General features: G+C 41.4%; 1 protein-coding gene and 1 non-coding gene across 2 annotated transcripts; both read left to right on the top strand.

Moving 5' to 3' along the window:
* The first annotated feature begins 3,060 nt into the window (after positions 1–3,060).
* LOC124514074 (U6 spliceosomal RNA) lies at positions 3,061–3,166 on the top strand. Its single transcript, XR_006962571.1, has one exon. It is a non-coding gene; the product is annotated as a U6 spliceosomal RNA (small nuclear RNA).
* A 9,783-nt stretch (positions 3,167–12,949) lies between these two features.
* Positions 12,950–13,679, top strand: LOC124513935 (transcription factor BTF3 homolog 4-like). The gene has a single exon (XM_047081985.1). It carries the CDS (start codon positions 12,982–12,984, stop codon positions 13,465–13,467), a length of 486 nt encoding a protein of 161 aa, XP_046937941.1. The 5' UTR covers positions 12,950–12,981; the 3' UTR covers positions 13,468–13,679.
* Positions 13,680–23,252: the final 9,573 nt, after the last annotated feature.

Here is a 23,252-nt window from a genome sequence, read left to right as displayed (position 1 = left end):
ATCCCGTGGATAAATGCCTAGTAGGGCAATTGATGGGTCATAGGGTAGTTCTATTTTTAGTTTTTTTGAGGAACCTCCATGCTGTTTTCCAGAGTGTCTGCACCAGCTTGCATTCCCACCGACAATGCAAAAGGGATCCTCTTTCTCCGCATCCTCGCCAACATCTGTTGTTGCCCGAGTTGTGAATGTTAGCCATTCTGACAGGTGTAAGGTGGTATCTCATTGTAGTTTTGATTTGTATTTCCCTGATGACGAGTGGTGTTGGGCATTTTTTCATGTGTCAGTTGGCCATCTGGATGTCTTCTTTGGAGAAGTGTCTATTCATGTCTTTTGCCCATTTCTTCACTGGATTATTTGTTGTCTGGGTGTTGAGTTTGATAAGTTCTTTTACAGATTTTGGATACTAACGCTTTATCTGATATGTCATTTGCAACTATCTTCTCCCATTCTGTTGGTTGCCTTTTAGTTTTGATGATTGTTTCCTTTGCTGTGCAGAAGCTTTTTATTTTGATGAGGTCCCAGTAGTTCATTTTTGCTTTTGTTTCCCTTGCCTCTGGAGACGTGTTGAGTAAGAAGTTGCTGCGGCCGAGGTCAAAGAGGTTTTTGCCTGCTTTCTCCTTGAGGATTTTGATGGCTTCCTGTCTTACAATTGAGGTCTTTCATCCGTTTTGAGTTTATTTTTGTGTATGGTGTAAGAAAGTGGTCCAGGTTCATTCTTCTGTGTGTCGCTGTCCAGTTTTCCCAGCACCACTTGCTGAAGAGACTTTCTTTATTCCATTAGATATTCCTCCCTGCTTTGTCAAAGATTAGTTGGCCATATGTTTGTGGGTCCATTTCTGGGTTCTCTATTCTGTTCCCTTGATCTAAGTGTCTGTTCTTGTGCCAGTACCATACTATCTTGATGATTACAGCTTTGTAGTATAGCTTGAAGTCTGGGATTGTGATGCCTCCTGCTTTGAAAAAACACTGAATTTTAAATAAACATAAAAAATCTATTGGGAATATTTCTGTCGCACCATTTCTGGGATTTTCTATTCTACTACATTGACCTATGTGTCTATTCCTAAGTCAATACCACACTGTCTTGCTTACTGTACCTATATAGTGCATCTTAAAAATAGGAATAGTGGGGGCACCTGGGTGGCTCAATGGGTTAAGCATCTGACTTCAGCTCAGGTCATTATCTTGCAGTCTGTAAGTCTGAGCCCTGCATCAGTCTGTGCTGACAGCTCAGAGCCTGGAACCTGATTCGGATTCTGTGTCCCCCCCACTCCCTGCCCCTGTCCCACTCACATTCTGTCTCTCTCTCAAAAATAAATATTAAAAAATTTTTTAAAAATAGGAATAGTGAATCCTCCCACTTTATTTTTTAGCCACTCTACTTCTCTTCCCTTTTCATAAAGTTTTAAAACAAAGCTTGATTATTTTTCAACAACATACAAAACACATTGTTGGGGTTTTGATAGGAATTACATTATACCTATGGATCAATTTGAGAGGAATTGATATTTCTACTATGTTGAATCTTCTAATCCATGAACACATTATATCTCTCCATTTATTTAGTTGATTTCTTTCATTTGTGTTTTAAAATTTTCAGCATATACCGTACAGAATCTGTAATTGTTTTATTAGATTTATATCTAACTGTTCCAATATTTTGTAATGATTGAAAATGGTCTATATTTTGAATTTTTGTTTCCACAAGTTCTTTGCTGTATATAGGAATATGATCGACTTGTGTGTTTTGATCTTGTACACTGTGACCTTGCTGAACTCGCTCAATAATTCTATAAACTTTCTTTAAAAATCTTCACTTGTTAGAAAGTGTATTTATTTATTTACTTAAGTAATCTCTACACCTAACGCATGGCTCAAACTCACGGCCCTGGGATCAAGAGTCTCATGCTCTTCTGAGCCAGCCAGGTGCCCCTTCAAACTTTTTATAGATTCCTTTTTTATACAGATTATCAATCATGTAATCTAAAAACAGGGATAGTTTTATTTATTCCTTTCCAATATACATGCTTTTTATTTCCTTTTCTTGCCTTACTGAGCTGGCTAGGACTTCTGCTACTATGATGAATAAAAGCAGGGGAAGCAGACGTCCTTGTCTTGTTCCTGATCTTGGGGAACTTTTGCTATTAAGTACCATAACCGCAAAATTTTTATAGATACTCCTTTATCAAGTTGAGAAAGTTCTTCTCTAATTCTCTAGGTTTTTTTATTCGTGAATGGGTGTCACATTTTGTCACGTGCATCTTCTGCAACAATTGATATGATCATGCGATTTTTCTCCTTTAGCCTGTCATAGGGAATTGCTTTGATTTTCCAATATTGACCCAGACTTGCATTCCTGGAATAAACCCCACCTCATCATGATGTACAATTCTTTTTTTATGTAAGAATTGCAGGGACGTCCGGGTGGTTCAGTCAGTTAAGCGTCCGACTTTGGCTCAGGTCACGATCTCGTGGTTTGAGCCCCATGTCAGGCTCTGTGCTGACAGCTCAGAGCCTGCAGACTGCTTCAGATCTGTGTCTCTTGTCTCTCTCTGCCCTCCCCTACTCGTGCTCTGTCTCTCTCTTTCTCTCAAGAATAAGTAAACATTAAAATAGTATTTTTTTAAGAATTGCAAAGATTTGTTGAGAAAATTTGCATGTAAGATCATGAAATATACTGGTCTGTGTTTTTCCCTTTTTTGTACTGCCTTTGTCTGGTTTTGTTATTAGGGTAATATTGGCTTCACACAATGAGTTGGTGGATGTACTGTCCTCTGCTATTTTCTGAAAAAGACTGTGCAGAATTAATACTAATTTTTCTCAAGTGTTTGGGAGAATTCTCCAGTGAAATGATTAGGGTCAGATTTCTTTATGAAAGCTTTTAAATTACAAATTCAATTTTTAAAATAATTATAGGACTATTCATATTTTCTCTTTTGTATTGTGTGAGTTTAGGTAGCTTGTGTTTCTCAAGGAATTGGTCTGTTTCATCCATGTGTTTGAATTTATGTCAGTAGAGATGTTCATACTATTGCATTACTGTTCTTTAAGGCTGAAGGAGTGCTCGCTTCGGCAGCACATATACTAAAACTGGAATGATGCAGAGAAGATTAGCAAGGCCCCTGTGCAAGGATGATACACAAATTCATGAAGCTTCCATATTTGTGTTAAGGGATAACAATATATTTGCTTTCATTACCATTATTTGATTTTTTTTCAACAACCGGTAAAATCAAATTTAATGCGTAATAAAATGATTTCATATTTTTCAAAAAAAAATTTTTTTAAATAAAGGCTGAAGGATCTGTAGTAATATCCCCTGTTTAATATCTGATATTGGTCATTTGTATCTTCTTTTTGTCTTTTTCAGTCTTGCTAGAGAGGATTGTCAATTTTATTGATAATTTCAAAGAACTAGCTTTTTGTTTCATCAATGTTCTCTATTTTCTATTTTCAATTTCATTTCTTTCTGATGTTTATTATTTCATTTCTTCTACTTGGGTTTATTTTATTCTTTCGTTTATTTGAGGTGGTCACTTAGATTGATTCGAGGTCCTTCCTCTTTCTGTTTTAAGCATTTAGTGCTATAAATTTTTCTCTCTTGGCAACAACTCTGTAGAGATATGCTAATCTTTTTATTGGTGTTCATCTGTTATACTGTGGTTTTTTTTCTGAGATTCCTACTTTAATGGCGCCCTCTTCTGTCAGCATAACAAAGTCCAGATACTTAATAAATTTGCGCTTCTGTTTCTGATAGGAGAGAGTTCATGTGCTCTGATTTTGTGGTTCCCTGTCATCATGTTAGCTCTAAATTTTGCCCTTTGTCTTTTCCCCTTCACCACTCAATTGACAAAGAGTCCTTCTCCGTCGCTTTTCACCTTTTTTTCTTTTCCAGAACCTATGTGTTTCAAGGACGTCCCCTTCAATCACATATGCTTGTTTCTTTCCTGTATTTATGCTCTGTTCCACGTAACCACTTGAAAACCTATAGGGTGAACTTGGTCTTTCTGGTGGTGGTTTTTATACAACTTTAGGCTTTTTTAGCTACCTTCCCTCTTCTTTTTTCCCCTCAGGTTTTCTCAATCAGCCTTGCTCACCACAAAACCTTGTAAGAGGGCAGGTGGAAGGGTGAGAAAACATAACACACTGGGATTTGGTGTTCTCTCTCCTCTTACTACAGTTATGTTGCGGCTGAGATATTCTTTTTCTTCAAGTTATGGTGAGGGTATGGTTTGGGTAGTTTCATTTTTCTCTTCTTGTTGGTCTATATTGCTTTCGGATGAAATGGTGAAATACTGGGACATAGGCGGCTGCCATTGGTGTCTGTCACCCGGAAGTTCTCCACCATACGGAACTCTAATAATAGCTAGGTGTTCTTTGTGGTGGCTGTAAGTGTTTCTCAGTAGAAAGATATTTTAACCTGTGTAAAACTTGACAGCATACTAGGGAAGGTGTGGGAAATAATGTCTAATTTCCCCAGGGCTAAAGTAATGTTTCTCTCTTTTATCCCGTTTTCAATCTCAGTGCTTTGTTTGGAATACAAATGCCTCCCATCTTTTCCCAACTACCGGAACCAAAGATGATCGGGAACCAAATATGAAACGCCAAGGTTCTAATACGTGATCGTTTCCATTTTTATCTCTGGAATAGCAGGAATTCCAAGAGTAAACTGCAGTGGAGCCTGTCATCCTAGTTGAGAGCGTTCAGCCAGATTAGAAGAGATAAAATATCCAAGAGCCTGTTCAAAGATTCTTCTGTTAGATCCCAATCTCTCATATTCCATGATTGCCTTTGGGGAGACCTTACTCGCTAAAGCTGTGACCGACAAAACTAGATTTCCTTGCGATATCTGTTTTTAAGACACCATGCTTTCAAAATAAATGTTCGTAAATAACATTTCTAATTAAGGTTTAGTAGCCAAGTTCTCTCACGCGCCTTTTCCAGAAAGTATGACGTTGGAGTCAATACAGCAGAGCGGCTGGGGCATGTGATTCTCAGAGCCAGCATGCCTGGATGAATGTCCAAGTTGGGCCATTTTATACACGTGGTCACCAAATTACTAAACACCTTGGTACCTCCTGTTTTCTCACCTAGGAAATGAAGGTAGTAGCAGTACCTACATCACGGTGTAGTTGGGGGCATTGAATGAGTTAATACATATAAGGCACGTAAAACACTGCATACCATAGAAGCTCATGGAAGTGCAAAAGTTAGTATATAACTTAGTTCTGCCAATATTTTGAATGGCCACATTAATCTCCTGTCGTTGCATAAAAACTGGTCACAGAATCACAGCTGAAAACAACACCCACGTATTATCTCGGCATTTCTGTAGGTCAGGGGTACGGGCACTGCTCATCTGGGTCCCCTGCCTCAGAGTTCCACACGAGGCTACCATGAAAGTGCTCACCTGAGCTTGGGTTCCCTTCTGACGGATGACCGGGAAAGGATTTGCTCCAAATTCGTGACTGTTAGCAAGATTAACTTCTCTGTCATTGTCCGTGGGACTGAGGGCCCAATGTGTAGCTAGGCTGTCGGCCACAGGTCATCCTAAGCTCCTTACTACATGGGACTCCTCAAACGTGGCAACTTGCTTCATCAAAGCCATCAAGGTAGAGAGTTGGCCAGAAAGACAGAGGTCACGGTCTCTTGTAACCTAATCACACAAGTGATCTCTCATCACCTGTGTCATTTTCTCTTCGTTAGAAGGAAATCACTGAAGCCAGCTCACACAGAAGGGGGAGTGAATACCTGGACACGGGGATCACCTCGAGGCCATCTTAGAGCCTGTCGAGCACACATCTTAAAAAGAAAGTGCGGTACTTTTTTTAAAGGTTTTATTTTTAAGTAATCTCTACACCCGACATGGGGCTCGAACTCACAAGCCCGAGATCAGGAGCCACATGCTCCACTCACCAGCCAGGCAGGTGCCCCAAAAAGCAAGTGCAGTATAGTAGAGATGTTTCAGAACACCGATTCTGTAGTCGGCTTACCCAGATTTAAGTGCTGAGTGACCTTGGGCAGGTTACTTAATTCATCCCTGTGAGTCTCTGTTTCCTCATCTTTAACATGAAGTAATAATAGTACTCGGGAGATACTCTGGGAAGGATGAAATATGAGTATCTATATCTTCCTCTGAATTTATTGAGTGCTTAATAAATATCGTTAATGTTATTCCAAAGCTAACAGAATAGGTATTTGGTTTAACCAGCTAGTGTATTCTACACATTACTGCTAAACAGGTGATCAGATAGGACTTGAGGAAAATGAACAAAAACAAAAGATCAGACAAAATTGTTACTCTCCCCTGTTAATTATGATAATTTTGAAAACTGTCACCTCTGTATAGACCCTCCACTAGGTTATGCTTTATTTTAAAGGTGCTTCTGTGCTCAGAACCAGATGAATAATGACGATTAGAACTCAACACCATACATCAGCTATATGTCAACTCCAATCCAGCCAAAGCATCTGCGACATAAGTATAAATTAAGACTTTCAATTACATTATTAGTACATTTTCTTTAATTAAGTAGATACACTTCAATATGCCATTATTAAGATCGTTCTATGGACCAATCCCTTTGCTGGACCCTTGAGGACACAGTTCCAAACATCAAGGAGTTCAGAGTCTCTTTGGAGAGAAAGAGAGGGGCACCTGGGGGGGCTCAGTCGGTTGAGTGTCTGACTTCAGCTCAGGTCATGATCTCGCGGTTCGTGGGTTCGAGCTCAACGTCAGGCTCTGTGCTGACAGCTCGGACCCTGGAGCCTGCTTCAGATTCTGTCTGTCTGTCTGTCTGTCTGTCTGTCTCTCTCTCTCTCTGCCCCTCCCTTGTTCACACTCTGTCTCTCTCTGTCTCTCTCTCTCTCTCTGCCCCTCCCTTGTTCACGCTCTGTCTCTCTCTCTCAAAAATAAACATTTAAAACAAAGTTTAAAAAAAAAAGAAAGATAAACATGGGATAATAATTCAGTGTGATGCACACTGTGGCAGAGGTCGGCATAAGGTAATATGAGGACACGGAGGAAGAAGATTAACCTAAATCAGGTGAGTCAGGAAATGCTTCCTCAACAAGGTGATACCTGACCTGAGGCTTAAAGCGTGAGTAAGTAAGGATCATCTCAGCAGGGGATACAAGAGGTGAAATAGAAATATCCTTGCTCTCGGGGCGCCTGGGTGGCGCAGTCGGTTAAGCGTCCGACTTCAGCTCAGGTCACGATCTCGCGGTCCGTGAGTTCGAGCCCCGCGTCGGGCTCTGGGCTGATGGCTCGGAGCCTGGAGCCTGTTTCCGATTCTGTGTCTCCCTCTCTCTCTGCCCCTCCCCCGTTCATGCTCTGTCTCTCTCTGTCCCAAAAATAAATAAAAACGTTGGAAAAAAAAAAAAAAGAAATATCCTTGCTCTCAGTTTCACAGTCCAGCGGGGGAGACGAACTCACAAAAAGCTAATAACACGGCCTGTGATGAAATGTTGCAAGAGCCCAGGAAAAGCCCATTCTGACCAGGACGAAGGGTGGCCACAGAAGGGTTCATAGAGGAGGAGAGAGCTGAGCAGACTTTAAGGATGGAAAACTGTACTGGTGTTTGATCTTCTCCAAGTTTTCTCGATTGATACTTCCGGCATTGAGGGAAATATTCCAGGTTGGGACCATTTTATTTTTTTGTTAACCACTCTTCTTTATCCACATGTGATTAAAGAAACAACTAAAGGAAATTAGAACATTAGGACTATGTAACTGCATTACACCATGGCTGCCTCCCGACTTTAGCATTATCTTGTCAAGGTATGTCCATACATTGACTAACTAATGGTGGTATTCATATTAATAATAATAGCCTAACATTTGTATAATGCGTTCCCATTTAGAAACCACATTGTATAGAAATTACATTTACAAATTAATTATATTTCGGACATAGAGAAAAATACAAAAAATTATATAGACACCTATAATCACACCGCCTAATTAAGCGCATGTTACTGTTTTACCTTATTTGCTTTGGCTCTCTCTAAGAAATAATGTAAAACAGACACATAAATCAGTGGAATAGAATAGAGAGCCAGAAAAAACCCAACCATACATAGTCAATTAATCTATGACAAAGGAGCCAAGAATGTATACAATGGGGGAAAGGCGGTCTCTTCAATGAATGGTGTTGGGAATACTGGACTATACATGCAAAAGAGTGAAATCGGACCACTATCTTACACTGTGTAAAAACATAAATTCAAAATAGATTAAAGACTTGGACGTAAGCCCTGGAACTATAAAGCTCCCAGAAGCAAACAAAGGCAGCGAGCTCTCTGACATCAGTCTCCGCGACATTTTTTGGACCAGGCTCCTCAGGCAAGGGTGACAAAGCTAAAATAAATGGGATTACATTAAACTTGAAAGCTTTTGCACAGCAAAAGAAACCATCGATGAAATGAACACACAACCTACTGAATGGGAGAAGATATTTGCAAACCATGCATTCAATAACAGGTTAATATCTGGAGCGCCTGGGTGGTGCAGTCTGTTGAGTGTCCGACTGTTGATTTCGGCTCAGGTCGTGATCTCACAGTCACGAGACGGAGTCCCACGCCAGGCTCCATGCTGAGTGTGGAACCTGCTTATGATTCTCTCTCTCCCTCCTCCTCTGCCCCTCCTCCCCCTTTCTCTCTCTCAAAAAAATAAAATAAAATATATGAAGAACTTACACAACTTCACATCAAAAGAACAAGCCAGTTCAAAAATGGGCAGAGGACCTGAAAAGACATTCTTCCAAAGAAGACACAGAGATGGCCACCAGGCACCTGAAAAGATGCTCAATACCACGACTTACCAGGGAACTCCAAACCAAAACCACAACGAGCTATCACCTCACACCTGTCAGATTGGCTCTTATCAAAAATACAAAAAATACAAAAAATGACAAACTAAAAATAGAACTACAATGTGATCCAGCAATTTCACTTCTGGGTATTCACCTGAAGAAAACAAAACCACCGATCTGAAGAGATGTATGGCCCCCTATGTTCACTGCAGCATCATTTACAATAGCCGAGGTATGGAAGCAACCTAAATGTCTATCCACAGGTGAATGGATAAAGAAGACGTACACACAATGGAATATTCCTCAGCCCATAATAAAGACTGAAGTCCTGCCATTTGTGATAACACGGATATGGACCTAGAGAATATTATGCCAAGTCATTAAGTCAAAGGAAGACAAATATTGCATGACTTCACCGAGATATGGAACTTATAAACAAAGCAAATGAACAAAACAGAAACAGACTCGTAGACACAGGAAACACACTGTTGATTGCCAGAGTGAGGAGGGGGTTGGGGTGAGCAAAATAAGTGAAGGGCATTAAGGGGTACAAACTTCCAGATATAAAATGAGCAAATCATGGGAATGTAATGTACAGCACAGAGAACACAGCTGATTCTTGAATAACGAGGGTTTGAACTGCACGGGCCCACTGACACACGGATTGTTTTGTTTCAATAAGTACACTGAAAAATTTGGGGGGCATTTGTGACAATTTGAAAAAACTTGCAGAAAATTTTAAAGAAAAGGTATGTCAGAGGGGAGGTCTGTGGGGGGATGAGTGAAAAAGATAAAGGGGACTAAGAGGACACTTATCTTGGAGGGGGGAGCCAAGACGGCAGAACAGCACGGAAGTTTTTTGCGTGTCTCGCCTCCATGAAACACGGCCAGACCAACACTAACCCATCCTACACACCTAGAAAACTGATCGGAGGATTAACACACAACAATCTGCACAACTGAACCACAGAATTCAGCAGGGACGCGGCGCGGAGAGCTGAACTTGGGGAGCGAGAAGCCGCGGGAAGGGAGGTGCTTTTGCGGGCGGAGAGAGGACGGAGACTGGGGAGGGGGGAGAATACGGGAAAAGCACCCCTCCCCAAAAGCAGCTGGAGAGAAAGTGGAAAATTGGAAACAGCCGCAGGGACTGAGCTAAAAAGGGAGAAAGGAGAAAGGAGAGGGTTTAAATCCCACGGAGACTTAAGGGGAGCGCAAAGGCTGCAACTCCGCAGCTCCCTACCTGGCGGTGCTCTGGTGGGAAGGGCCACACGGAGAAAAGCGGTGCCACTGCCGGAAGGGCGTTTGGTAGAGACTGTTGAGGCCACCCGGTCCCGGCAGACCCCGGAAAACGGCCACATTCGCTGGTGCCTGAACAGGGTCGTTGAGGGGGAAGCCTGGTGCCAGGTGTGTGTTGTGATTTTCCATCATCCCCGAGACGCCGCTGCTACACTGCCTGGCGGACTTTTTCTGGGGCGGGCTGGCACCTGCCGCAGTCTCGGGGGTCCACGGGCGTTCCCGGGTGCAGCCGACATTCGGCCGTCGCTCGGTGAGACCCTCCCGCAGAGGGGCGGAGCGGGTCAAGGCGCAGTCCTTCTGAAGTAAGGGGCGGGGAAAACAGCCGCATCTGAGACAGGACTCGGGAGAGAGGTGCCGCCTGGGGCTCGGTCACGGACAGTGAAGAAGCGGGAAGTGGACGAAAGCTGAAGACAGAGGACGGGTGCGCGACTGCTGATCGGAGAGAAAAGTTCCCAGGCCACAGACTGGGGAGCCGGAGGACGCCAGTGTCACCGCTCCCGCGCATGCGCATAGGCACCTACGAGCGCGGCAGCAATCCACCCCAGTAGGCTAGCAGCGCCATCTAGTGGAGGACGGAGCCGTTACACTAAGCTCAGCCCAACGGGGCCAAACTCACTCTGCAAGAACAGAAGTCTCACCGCCTGCTTAGTATATGGACTGTAAAGTGCTTTATAGCCTGACTTCTAGGGGAAAACGAAGTAATTTCAGTCCTATTTCAATCTGATAGCAGGTCTATCCAATTTTCTTTCTTTTTTTTTCCTTTTTCTCTTTTATTTTTTTTCTTTCTTTTACTTTTTTTTTCTTTTTTCTCTTTTTCTCTTCTACTTTTCTTTTTCTTGAATACAGAAAGAGAAAAACTTCATTTTTATTTTCAATTTTTATTAAAAATATTTCTTTAAAAAATATTTAATTTTTTTTACTATATTTTTTACTTTTGTGTAAATTTTCTCAAATTCCATCTTACTTCCATCATTTTATTTTAGTCTACTTCAGTGTATTCACCTTTTCAAATTTTCAAACGATTTCCTTTTTTTCTTTTTTCTCTTTGTCGTTTCTTTTCTTTTTCTTGAATGCAGAAAGAGAAAAACTTCGTTTTTACTTTCAATTTTATTAAAAATATTTTTATTTAAATTTTTTACTGTATTTTTTGCTTTTATGTAAATTTTTTCAAATTTCTATTTAACTTCCATCATTTTATTTTGGTCTACTACAGTGTATTCACTTTTGCAAATTTTCAAACAATTTCTTTTTTTTCTTTTTTCTCTTTTTTGTTTCTTTTTCTTGAAAACAGAAAGAGAAAAAATTCATGTTTATTTTTAATTTTTATTGAAAATATTTTTCTTTAATTTTTTTCTACTATATTCTTTACTTTTGTGTAATTTTTTTTAAATTCCATTTTACTCCCATCATCTCATTTTAGTCTACTTCAGTGTATTCATTTTTTCAAATTCTCAAACGATTTCCTTCACCCCCCTTTTCTTTTCTCTAATCTGTCAAGCCACGTTCAACACCCAGACCAAAACACACCTAGGATCTAGCATCATTTATTAGATGTGTGTGTGTGTGTTTAATTTTTTAATTTTAATATTTCTTTAATTTTAATTTTTCTACCTCATTAATTCCTATTATCCCTTCAAAATGACAAAACGAAGGAATTCACCCCAAAAGAAAGAGCATGAAGAAATGACAGCCAGGGATTTAACCAACACAGATACAAGCAAGATGTCTGAGCCAGAATTTACAATCACGATAATAAGAATACTAGCTGGAGTCAAAAATAGATTAGAATCCCTTTCTCCAGAGATGAAAGAAGTAAAAAATAGCCAGAATGAAATTAAAAATGCTATAACTGAGCTGCAATCACGGATGGATGCCATGGCGGCAAGGATGGATGAGGCAGAACAGAGAATCAGCGATATAGAGGACAAACTTACAGAGAATAATGAAGCAGAAAAAAAAGAGGGAGATGAAGGCAAAAGAGCACGATTTAAGAATTAGAGAAATCAGTGACTCATTAAAAAGGAACAACATGAGAATCATAGGGGTCCCAGAAGAGGAAGAGAGAAATAGGGGTTGAAGGGTTATGTGAGCAAATCATAGCAGAAAACTTTCCTAACCTGGGGAAAGACACAGACATCAAAATCCAGGAAGCAAAGAGGACCCCCATTAGATTCAACAAAAACCGACCATCAACAAGGCATATCATAGTCAAATTCACAAAAATGAAAGCAGCAAGGGAAAAAAAGTCCCTAACCTACAAGGGAAGACAGATCAGGTTTGCAGCAGACCTATCCACAGAAACTTGGCAGGCCAGAAAGGAGTGGCAGGATATATTCAATGTGCTGAATCAGAAAAATATGCAGCCAAGAATTCTTTATCCAGCAAGGCTGTCATTCAAAATAGAAGGACAGATAAAAAGTTTCCCAGATGAACAAAAATTAAAGGAATTTGTGACCACTAAACTAGTCCTGCAAGAAATTTTAAGGGGGACTCTCTGAGGGGAGAAAAGATGGTAAAAAAAAAAAATACATAGAATTTTATAGAGAGAGAATTTTATAAATTCTATATATATATAAATATATATAGAACTTTATATATTCCAGAAACTCCAACTCTACAAGCCACATAATGGCAATAAATTCATATCTTTCAGTACTCACTCTAAACGTCAACGGACTCAGTGCTCCAGTCAAAAGACATAGGGTAACAGAATGGATAAGAAAACAAGATCCATCTATATGCTCTTTACAAGAGACCCACTTTAGACCTAAAGACAACTTCAGATTGAAAATAAGGGGATGGGAGGCAGCCATCTTGCTCTTGCCGCGTGCTGTTGTTGAAGGACCCTCCCCGCTTCAGATTTACCAACAGCATGAATCAAGAAAAGTTAGCCAAACTTCAGGCTCAGGTCCGGATAGGGGGCAAGGGTACAGCTCGCAGAAAGAAGAAGGTGGTACATAGAACAGCTACAGCTGATGACAAAAAACTTCAGAGTTCTCTAAAAAAACTGGCCGTGAATAATATAGCTGGTATTGAAGAGGTGAACATGATTAAAGATGATGGGACAGTTATCCATTTCAACAATCCCAAAGTCCAAGCTTCCCTTTCTGCTAACACCTTTGCAATTACTGGTCATGCAGAAGCCAAACCAATCACAGAAATGCTTCCTGGAATATTAAGTCAGCTTGGTGCTGACAGCTTAACAAGTCTTAGGAAGTTAGCGGAACAGTTCCCTCGGCAAGTGTTGGAGAGCAAAGCACCAAAACCAGAAGACATTGATGAGGAGGAGGAGGAGAAGGAGGATGTTCCAGATCTCGTAGAAAATTTTGATGAGGCATCAAAGAATGAAGCTAACTAAAAAATTTTTTCTGGTGTTTGGAAGCTGGCATGGACTAGATTTAACAAATCAGCTATGTGGTTCCAAAGTTTTACAGACATGGAGAACATCAACTGTTACTAGTTCAGTAATATAAATATTTTGTATATTAATAATGCTGTTTGTTCAGCATTTTTCGGTCATTTGATTTTGCATTTTGCACTTCCTCCCAGGATCTATTCTTTTGGTCAAAATACGAAATATTGGTGCAGTTTGAGGGTGTTTTGGTGTTTGATTCTCAGTTTTTTGATTTGTTTTTTGTTGGAGTATTTTTGGTGTGTGTATGTGTATGTATGTGTGTGGGTATGTGTGTATACAGTGGAGAGCAAATTGGAAAACAGTTCTATCTATCCTCCTTCTTTCCCCAGTAGAAATAAAACAAATCTTTACATTTGTTACTTTTTATTTTTTTCTAATAATGCAGAGAATTAATGAAAAGTGAGTATCTTGGATTTCAGATCTGAGGAGATTTTACCCTTGGAAGTTTGGTCAATTTGCTTGGTTAACATATTTGTCATACATTTCTCTGGGTTTAAAATGTCTTGAGATATTTTGCCACCAGCTCCATGTTGGCATAGTGGATAGCATATCTTTGGTGTGGTTGCCTTAGATTCACTTACCTAGTCAGACCCAGAAGATTTTCTTCTAGCTTTCTTCCTAAATGCCTTTTTCCCTCTCCCTTTGGTCTCCCAGTGGCCTGGGCAGCCTTTGGTAATGCTCTTCCTCATCTTCCACCTAGCCTGAGAAGGATGTTCTCCATATAGAGTTAAGTGAGTGCCTAATCCCCTCTTCTTGTAAGACATTTTTCCCCCATCTTGAGGAACAACAACTCCATCTTCAACTTTTTATTTCCCCATTAATTTTATAGTTTGGTAGATGTCAAACTGGAATAGCTAGCATGTGCTTGCTAAATAACTTTATGCCAGCCTTATCCTGTATACTAGCTGTTCTTAATAGCAGGTGCAAAAATACCTGTTTCCAGCAAGGTTAAAATGAGGAATGTTCTTTTTGAATCAGAACAAGATAGGCCGTAGACTCATTCCCCAGCACAAAATGTCATTCTATGAAATGGTACTGGCCCCAGGAGGATTTCTTCAACCACTCTCCTACTATTGGTCTTGAACCTACCTCTGGATTGGATCTTACTGTTGTAGCTGCTCACAGCATCCTCCGGCATGCTTAGAGTAATGCTTTTGGGGGGACACTGGTAAAATACAGTATTTATTTTTTCACCTCCTTTCAGAAGACTTGGAGGTAAGTTGCATTCATTAATTCAAGATTCCCTCTTGCTGTCTGATGATGAAAGCTTGCATTTTGCCATATCAGCATTTGTTATAGCCAATATTTAAGGATAAGATTTAGAAAACCTGTCATTTCCTGGCCTACCAGCAAACTAACTGTGGCTTAACCTTGTAGCGTATCAGCTTTTGTTTCAAGCTAGATATCTTTATTTGATATCTAAAGTGCAAGACCAACAACATATCAAGAGATCTATAGACAAGAAGGCAAAGCTCTTGTATTTTCTTCATCCAGACACTTCGATTTATTTTATAAATTTGTTCATTTTTCCCGTTCTGTTTTATATAATATATGGACTTAACTACAAAATAAACTAACAGTAATAAAATAACAAAAGAGGATAATAAAAAAAAAGAAAATAAGGGGATGAAGAACCACCTATCATGCTAATGGTCAACAAAAGACAGCCAGAGTAGCCATACTTATATCACACAATCTAGACTTTAATATAAAGACTGTATCAACAGATGCAGAAGGGCATTATATCATAATCAAGGGGTCTATCCACCAAGAAGACCTAACAATTGTAAACATTTATGCGCCAAGTGTGGCAGCACCCAAATATATAAACCAATTAATCACAAACATAAAGAAACTCATCGAGAGTAATACCATAATAGTAGGAGACTTCAACACCCCACTCACAGCAATGGACAGATCATCTAATCAAAAAATCAACAAGGAAACAATGGCTTTTGAATGACACACTGGACCAGATGGACTTAACAGATATATTCAGAACATTTCGTCCTAAAGCAGCAGAATATACATTCTTCTCCACTGCACATGGAACATTCTCCAGAATAGACCACATACTGGGACACAAATCAGCCCTCAGCAAGTACAAAAAGATCGAGATCATATCGTGCATAGTTTCAGACCACAACGCTATGAAACTCAAAATCAACCACAAGAAAAAAATTGGAAAGGTAACAAATACTTGGAGACTGAGGAACATCCTACTAAAGAATGAATGGGCTACCCAAGAAGTTAAAGAGGAAATTAAAAAGCACATGGAAGCCAATGAAAATGATAAACCACAACCCAAAACCTCTGGGATTCAGCAAAGGCGGTCGTAAGAGGAAAGTATATAGCAATCCAGGCCTTCCTAAAGAAGGAAGAAAGATCTCAGATATAACCTAATCTTACGCCTTAAAGAGCTGGAAAAAGAACAGCAAATTACCTCAGGGGATAGGATTTCAACATATGGACCTGGGGGAGACACAGTCAGACTGGTAACACTACCTAAACCAAGAAATCAAGGCTGACAGAAGCAATATTGACACAAACTGACATCATGTACCTCTTGATATGACTTGTGTTATTCTTGCCATTTGGAAATAGCAGAAAATGCAAATTTAGAGACAAAATGACAGGGCCATATTCTTCAAATATTCTGAAGTCCAAAAACAAAGGCAAAGAGAACCTGAGGAACTGTTCCAGACTAAAGGAGATTAAGGAGGCATGTCAACCGAATGCAATGTGTATCCTAGATTGGATCAAGGACCCAGAAAAAAAAAACTCTGAAGAGCACTATTTGGGCAATTGAATTTGAATATAAACTGTAATTTAGATAATAGTATTTTTTTCAATGGTACATTTTCTGGTTTTGATAATCATACTGTGACTATGTACGGAATGTCCTTGTTCTTAGGAAATACAACCTGAAGTATTTAGGAGTAAATAAACATGATGTCCTCATTACTCTCAAATGGTTCATGGGAGAGAGACAGAACGATAAAGTAAATGTGCCTCACAGACTGCCTACATGAGGGAGCATCTCTGACCAAGCAGCGTACCTGGTCAACCAGTTTGTGTAGATGATGAAGTGGCCTCAGGTGAAAATATGTATAGATTAAATTGGGCAGTGGTCAATGGGTAGCCATGTGTCAGGGACCTGGAAGGAAAAGGACTGGAAGATCAGGAATGAGTGGTTCTGTACCGAGGCACGTGGACGGATATACGGGGATGAGTACAAATGGGCAGCACAGAAGTGGCACTGAACAACCGAGTAGACAAGATAACCACCAGTGAACATTGGCCAGCCATTGTCACCACCCACTCCAGAACTTCCAAGATGGACATATGAATGGGATGGTCATAGTGGCAAAGACAGAAGGTATATATGAGCCTTCTTAAGAAGCATGAACTCCTGGGGCGCCTGGGTGGCTCAGTCGGTTGAGCGGCCGACTTCGGCTCAGGTCGCGATCTCGCGGTCCGGGAGTTCGAGCCCCGCGTCAGGCTCTGGGCTGATGGCTCAGAGCCTGGAGCCTGTTTCAGATTCTGTGTCTCCCTCTCTCTGTGACCCTCCCCCGTTCATGCTCTGTCTCTCTCTGTCTCAAAAATAATAAACGTTAAATAAAAAGAAGCATGAACTCCTACTTAAGAAGTCCAATCTAGTATGGAACACCCAACTTATTTGCCATACAGACCAACGCTGTATGGCACAATTTCTTGAAGAGACCTAATGGCCACTTGGTGGCAAGTTGACTGTATTGGGCCCTCTCATCTTAGAAGGGCCAACAGTTCATCCTCACAGGGATAGGTACTTATGCAGACATGAGTTTGCCTTTCCTACTTGTGAAACTTCAGCCAGCACCACTATCTGTGGGCTTACGGAATTCCTGATCCACAGGCCTGATATCTACACAGCACAGCATCTGACCAGACTACCCCCTTATAGCAAAGGATGTGAAGGAATGGACCAATGACCATGGGATCCACTGGTCACTGACATACCATACCAGGCAGAGGTAGCCAAAACAGCCTTCTAAAGATGCAGCTGAAGTGTCAGCTTAGAAGAAACACTCTGAAAAGAGAGAGCAAACCTTGATATAGTGTATTTGTTAAATCACAGACCTCTCTATGGTGCTTCACCCCAATATTAAAGATACATGAATCCAGGAACCTAGAGTTGGAAGCAGAGTGGTCTCAATTACCTTTACTCCTAATGACCCACTGAGGGACTTATGCTTTCTGGCCCCTCAACTCGGGGCTCTGTAAGGCTGGAGGTCCTGTTTTCCAAAGCGGGTACACTCTTTCCCGGCGACACAGCAAGGTTCCCAGTGAAATACAAGTCAGTGCTGACTCCAGAGCACTTTGCATTCCTTGTGCCCAGGGACCAGAAAGTGAGAGGAAGAGTCACAATCCTGGCAAGGGTAATGGATCCCAGTGTTCTGGAGGAGGCAGGGTGGTTTTTACAAATGGCGGCAGGGAAGAATTACATGTGTATCCCAGGTGATCCACGTGGGTACCTCCTATTACTCCCTTGCCCCATTGTAACTGTGGATGGAGAAATACAGAAATCCTAGAGAAAGTCTCATACCACTTAAGAACAAAGGTCTGGGACCCAACCAGGTAAGGACCAAGAGCCTCAGATGAAACAACAGAGGGCCAGGTAAATTTAGAACGAGTAGTGAGTGAGGGAGAGGATGAGTGCCAACTGTGTCCCGAAGACCAACTGATTGCAGTTGCAGTCCATCCCGCTAACTACCTTCTTCTGAGCTCTCTCTCAGAAAGAAATGTCCATGGGAACTATGCAGAAGCTTCTCCACAAACCTGTGTGGAGACGTTTATCTGTGTGACCCCGAAGGTTGGGTCGTGGTGGCCATAAGAATATACCTCACAGACCTCCTGCTACAGGGAACCTAATAAACCAACTACCTCAGCTGCTACGCTCTTAAATCTATGGGAGGTTGTTGTACCAAGGCCACGTCCCCCACTGGCCACTACCCAACAATGACTTATGGGAATGAGGGAGCAGAACTCCTTTGTCAACTGACTTTGGCTCAAAGACTCCCTGAAGGCAAGGAATTTCTCAGACCAGACAGCAACTCAAGCTTTTCTCCTTGTCTCCTTCATTCGGAGTCAGAATTGCATGGCAGTCGGATGACACTCTCAGACTCTCCAAGATCCCTCCTTATTTCCTTTCATGCAGGTATTTCCCTTAATAAAATTCTTGCACATTTAATCCTTCATTGGCATCTGCTTTTCAGAGGATCTGGACAAACACGAGGGAAAATGTACGTAACTGGTAAGTCTTGGAACAGGGTACATAGGAGTTCTTTTACTGTTATTGCAATCCTTCTCTAAGTTTGAAATTATATCAAAACAGAAAGTTAAAAACAACTGACCCCGTGTGTTTAAAGGCACTTAGAATTTTTTAAAAGTCAATCAAATATGGACCCGTTGTTTGCTCATAGATGAGAAAAGTTCAAACATGACTACAATACTCATACCATAGAAACACATTTTGTCATGTTCCCCACCTGAATTTTAGAATTTGACTTCCGAGTACCCACCTTTATGTTACCGTCCTTAAATGAAAGGTTTCTATCTACCTTCTTCCTGCAGTTAAACCCATATGAGTTTCCCAGTGTCAGCACTGGGGCTGAAAGCCCGCACCCTCTTTCATACTACTGACAAAGAAGGCAGCTTTTACTCGGAATTTATCTAGCCACATGCCCAGACCCATATCCCTCTTCTTTCTTCTGTGAGCAAATGCTTGCTGATGTTGACACACTGGTCCCCTTTCCCCTCTCTGCTGGTCGGTTTCTGCAGTGTTATCAATTCCAGCGGGTATGTGCAATAAACAGAGGGCCCTGTCGGCTGTTTCCTCCCACTAGGATATTTGCCTATTGTCAGCGCTGCCCTGGGATGGCTGCTTTGGCGGTAAGAAAGATGGGGTATTTGGGGGCACCAGGGGGACTCAGTCGGTTAAGCGACCGACTCTTGATCTCAGCTCAGGTCACGATGTCACGGTTCGTGGGACTGACCCTGCATCGGGCTCTGTGCTGACAGCTCAGAGCCTGCTTGGGATTCTCTCTCTCTCTGTCTCTCTGTCTCTCTCTCTCTCGAATAAATAAATAAATAAACTTTAAGAAAAGAAAGATGGGGTTTATATTCCTGCTCCAACTCAAATAAAGAAAAAGTCTACAGAGACAGTCTTTAAATTTATATGGACCTTTTAGGGGCACCTGCTGGCTCAGTTGGTAGACCATGTGAGTCTTGATCTTGGGATTGTAAATTTGAGCCTCATGTTGGGTGTAGATATTACTTAAAAATAAAATCTTTAGGGGCGCCTGGGTGGCTCAGTCAGTTAAGCGTCCAACTCTTGATTTCGGCTCCGGTCATGATTTCACGGTTCATGGGATCGAGCTCCATGGTGGGATTGAGCCCCGTGTAGGGCTCTGTGCTGATGGCTCGGAGCCTGCTTGGGATTCTCTCTCTCTGCACCCCCTCCACTCGTGCTCTCTCTCTCAAAATAAATAAATAATTGTTTTAATAAATAAATAAAAATAAAATATTTAAACATAAATAAAATAAAACCTTCAGTTCTTTGACTAATCATTAAATACGTGTACAGAAAAAGGGTCTGAGGGTCCCCTGGAGAGAAAAAGAGACCTCGGAGACCATCTTGCCCACTCTCTTCATTTTACCTACGGAGAAAGCGAGACACATTATGGGGATATCACTTGACCACGGGGGCAGAGCTGGGATTAAAATCCAGGTCCCCAGATTTCTCAAACTAGTCCTCATTCAACTGCTTCATAATATCTCCCTGCTGGCAACTTGTAAAACTTTAATTTGCAACAACAGTATCATTGTATCCTTATTAATGAAAGTAGGATGTACGTACATACGTACAAACAAACGTAGTTACTGACAAAAATGTTCTAACAGCACTGAAAGAAAACTCAGAAAGCACGGGGGAAACATAAACCCTAATGTCACTGTTCTATCTAACACAGCTTCTTGGTTTATGGTTTACAAGTGGCATCATTTCAACTGGCACATTCCCCATTCTTACGCTCTCTTTTTCTTAAAGATTTTATTTTTAAGTAATTTTTACGCCCAACGTGGGGCTCGAACTCATGACCCCGAGAGCAAGAGTCACATGCTCCACCGACGGAGCCAGCCAGGCAACCACACAGTCTCTTTTTCTTAAAGTAGTTCATTCTGTCTGCCTTCATTACCAGTTTAAGCCCACACCGTCAGACGCTTTGAACATACCTGCATTGCAACTCATTATATTTTTTAATGGATCATTTAAAATCCATGCCTTCATGGTGTAAGCAAACTTCAAAGTTTGGTGAAGACAGATACGGAAGGACATATATTATTAAAACGCAGTTATAAAAGACCACAGGTCCACATCCTAACCCTTTAGACAACGATGTTCATCTACTTTCTCGCTATTGAAAGTGAGACTTTGGACCCAGCTGTTATCATCGCTGGAAGGATAGATTTTGTTCTGATGCTTTAAGGATTCAATTTAAGTCTTCGGAAATATGTGTCATTCAGATAGGGATGAAATCATTTTCTTTTCCTCAAATGTATTTATTTTTCAATTTTAAAATCAGCTCTCACTTTAAGCAAACTCAAATCAAAAGCTGAACTTGCACAGCAGTACATGTGAACGGTCTGAGTTGCAAAGCATGACATTTTTACATGGTACGTGAGAGCTGTGTGTGAAAGTCAACCTCAACTGGAGGAAAACTGCGACTTATTTTAGAAGCAAACTGTATTCAGAAGGAAAAGAAACTTTAGACAGAAGCCTCCGCACCTTTGTCTCCACAAAGCTGGAAGGAACCTGAGGAGACCACAGAGTGAGGCCGCCTCTTGGCCTCCCCACCGAGGCTCCCGTTCTAATCCCCACTAAGGCACCTGTTTTGTCACACGGGCTCCAGTCGATAATGAAAGCATGTCAGGCACTTGACACGTGATGAGAAAGAGCTTTCTGGACAAGAAAGCCTTCCGGGTGCCCCTTACACCACACAGTTTTGGTCCTTCCCACTTTCTTTGCTGTTACCCATCGACGAATTTCTGTGTTTGTTTGAGCTTCGAGACTTGCTGAGCATGGTCAGGATTTGGAAAGGCACTTTGAGATGTCTGACACAATTTATAAGCTACCTGGAATCATTCACAGGCCGTTCTCCACTATTTCAAAATAGCTATTTCAGTAAGACTTGTGTAAAGCTTCAAGGTCATCTCAAATTGCATTAGGCTGTGCTTAGGAAACCAGGCAGCAGCAATCAACTTGCAGTGTTTTTCATTGCCTGACAATTCAGCTTTGGTTGTTTGTTTATTGATTTGCAGGTAGGGTAACTGGCCGTTGTTGAGCATGAAATTAAAAACATGTTACAAAGCAATCAGGCCTATTTCACTCGTTAGCACTATGTCTGACCTTCCGATCCACATTCCTAATAAAAAAAATATGAGGGGCGCCTGGGTGGCGCAGTCGGTTAAGCGTCCGACTTCAGCCAGGTCACGATCTCGTGGTCCGTGAGTTCGAGCCCCGCGTCAGGCTCTGGGCTGATGGCTCGGAGCCTGGAGCCTGTTTCCGATTCTGTGTCTCCCTCTCTCTCTGCCCCTCCCCTGTTCATGCTCTGTCTCTCTCTGTCCCAAAAATAAATAAACGTTGAAAAAAAGAATTAAAAAAAAAAATGTGAGCCAGAAAAAAAAAGATCTAACCAGTTTCTTAAAAGCTGTTTTGAATGAATGGATGATAATAGGGCTTAATTAAAGTGTGTTAACCAAATTCTCTCCCCCCCCCAATTTCTAGCCGATTTCTCTATTTTTTTTCTCTCTCTTTAAAAAAAATTTTTTTTAAATGTTTATTTATTTTTGAGACAGACAGAGTGTGAGCCGGGGAGGGGCAGAGAGAGAGGGAGACACAGAGAGGGAGGCACAGGGTCCAACGCGGGCCTCAAACCCACCAACCACGAGATCATGACCTGAACCAAAGTCAGATGTCCAACCGACTGAGACACCCGGGTGCCTCTCTCTCTCTCTCTCTCTCTCTCTCTCTCTCTTTTTTTAAGAGTTTGTTTTTAAGTAATCTCTACACCCAACGTGTGGCTCGAACCCACAACCCCAAGATCGAGAGTTGCACACTCTACCGACTGAGCCAGGCAGGCACCTCTCTGGCTGATTTCTCTTCAGCAGACTCAACAGGAAAAGAGAAATATATTTTAAGGAAAAGATATTCAATTAAAGCACAAAGTTAGCAGACCTCCAATGATGGACAGCACAGTGAAGTGAGAGCAAAATTCTCTCTAGTCTATGCAGCAGAAGTCTGCAGTCTCCAACCTGGTTCTGCCCTGCCTTGGTCAAATCATTTCCAATCTCTAGGTCTGTTTTCTCTTCCTAATCCCTTTCATCTTCAAAAGTCTAGGGGCGCCTGGGTGGCTCAGTCGGTTGAGCGTCCGACTTCAGCCCAGGTCATGATCTCGAGGTCCGTGGGTTCGAGCCCCGCGTCGGGCTCTGTGCTGACAGCTCAGAGCCTGGAGCCTGTTTCCGATTCTGTGTCTCCCTCTCTCTCTGACCCTCCCCTGTTCATGCTCTGTCTCTCTCTGTCTCAAAAATAAATAAACATTAAAAAAAATTTTTAAAAAAAGTCTATGTGCTGATTGATGTTAAAGGGAAAACTATTCTTTACTTTTTTTAATATTTATTTATTTTTGAGA

Source organism: Lynx rufus, unplaced genomic scaffold, assembly GCF_022079265.1.
Source record: "Lynx rufus isolate CCGP_SWC_20201006 ecotype Redwood Valley unplaced genomic scaffold, mLynRuf1.p SCAF_19, whole genome shotgun sequence".
In the NCBI taxonomy this organism is placed as follows: domain Eukaryota; kingdom Metazoa; phylum Chordata; class Mammalia; order Carnivora; family Felidae; genus Lynx; species Lynx rufus.
Note: the sequence above shows the minus strand (reverse complement) of the source record. Positions and strands in the feature narration are given on the sequence as shown.

Excerpts from the sequence above, each read along its gene's own strand:
- LOC124513935 (XM_047081985.1), top strand. The coding sequence starts at position 12,982 with ATGAATCAAGAAAAGTTAGCCAAACTTCAGGCTCAGGTCCGGATAGGG.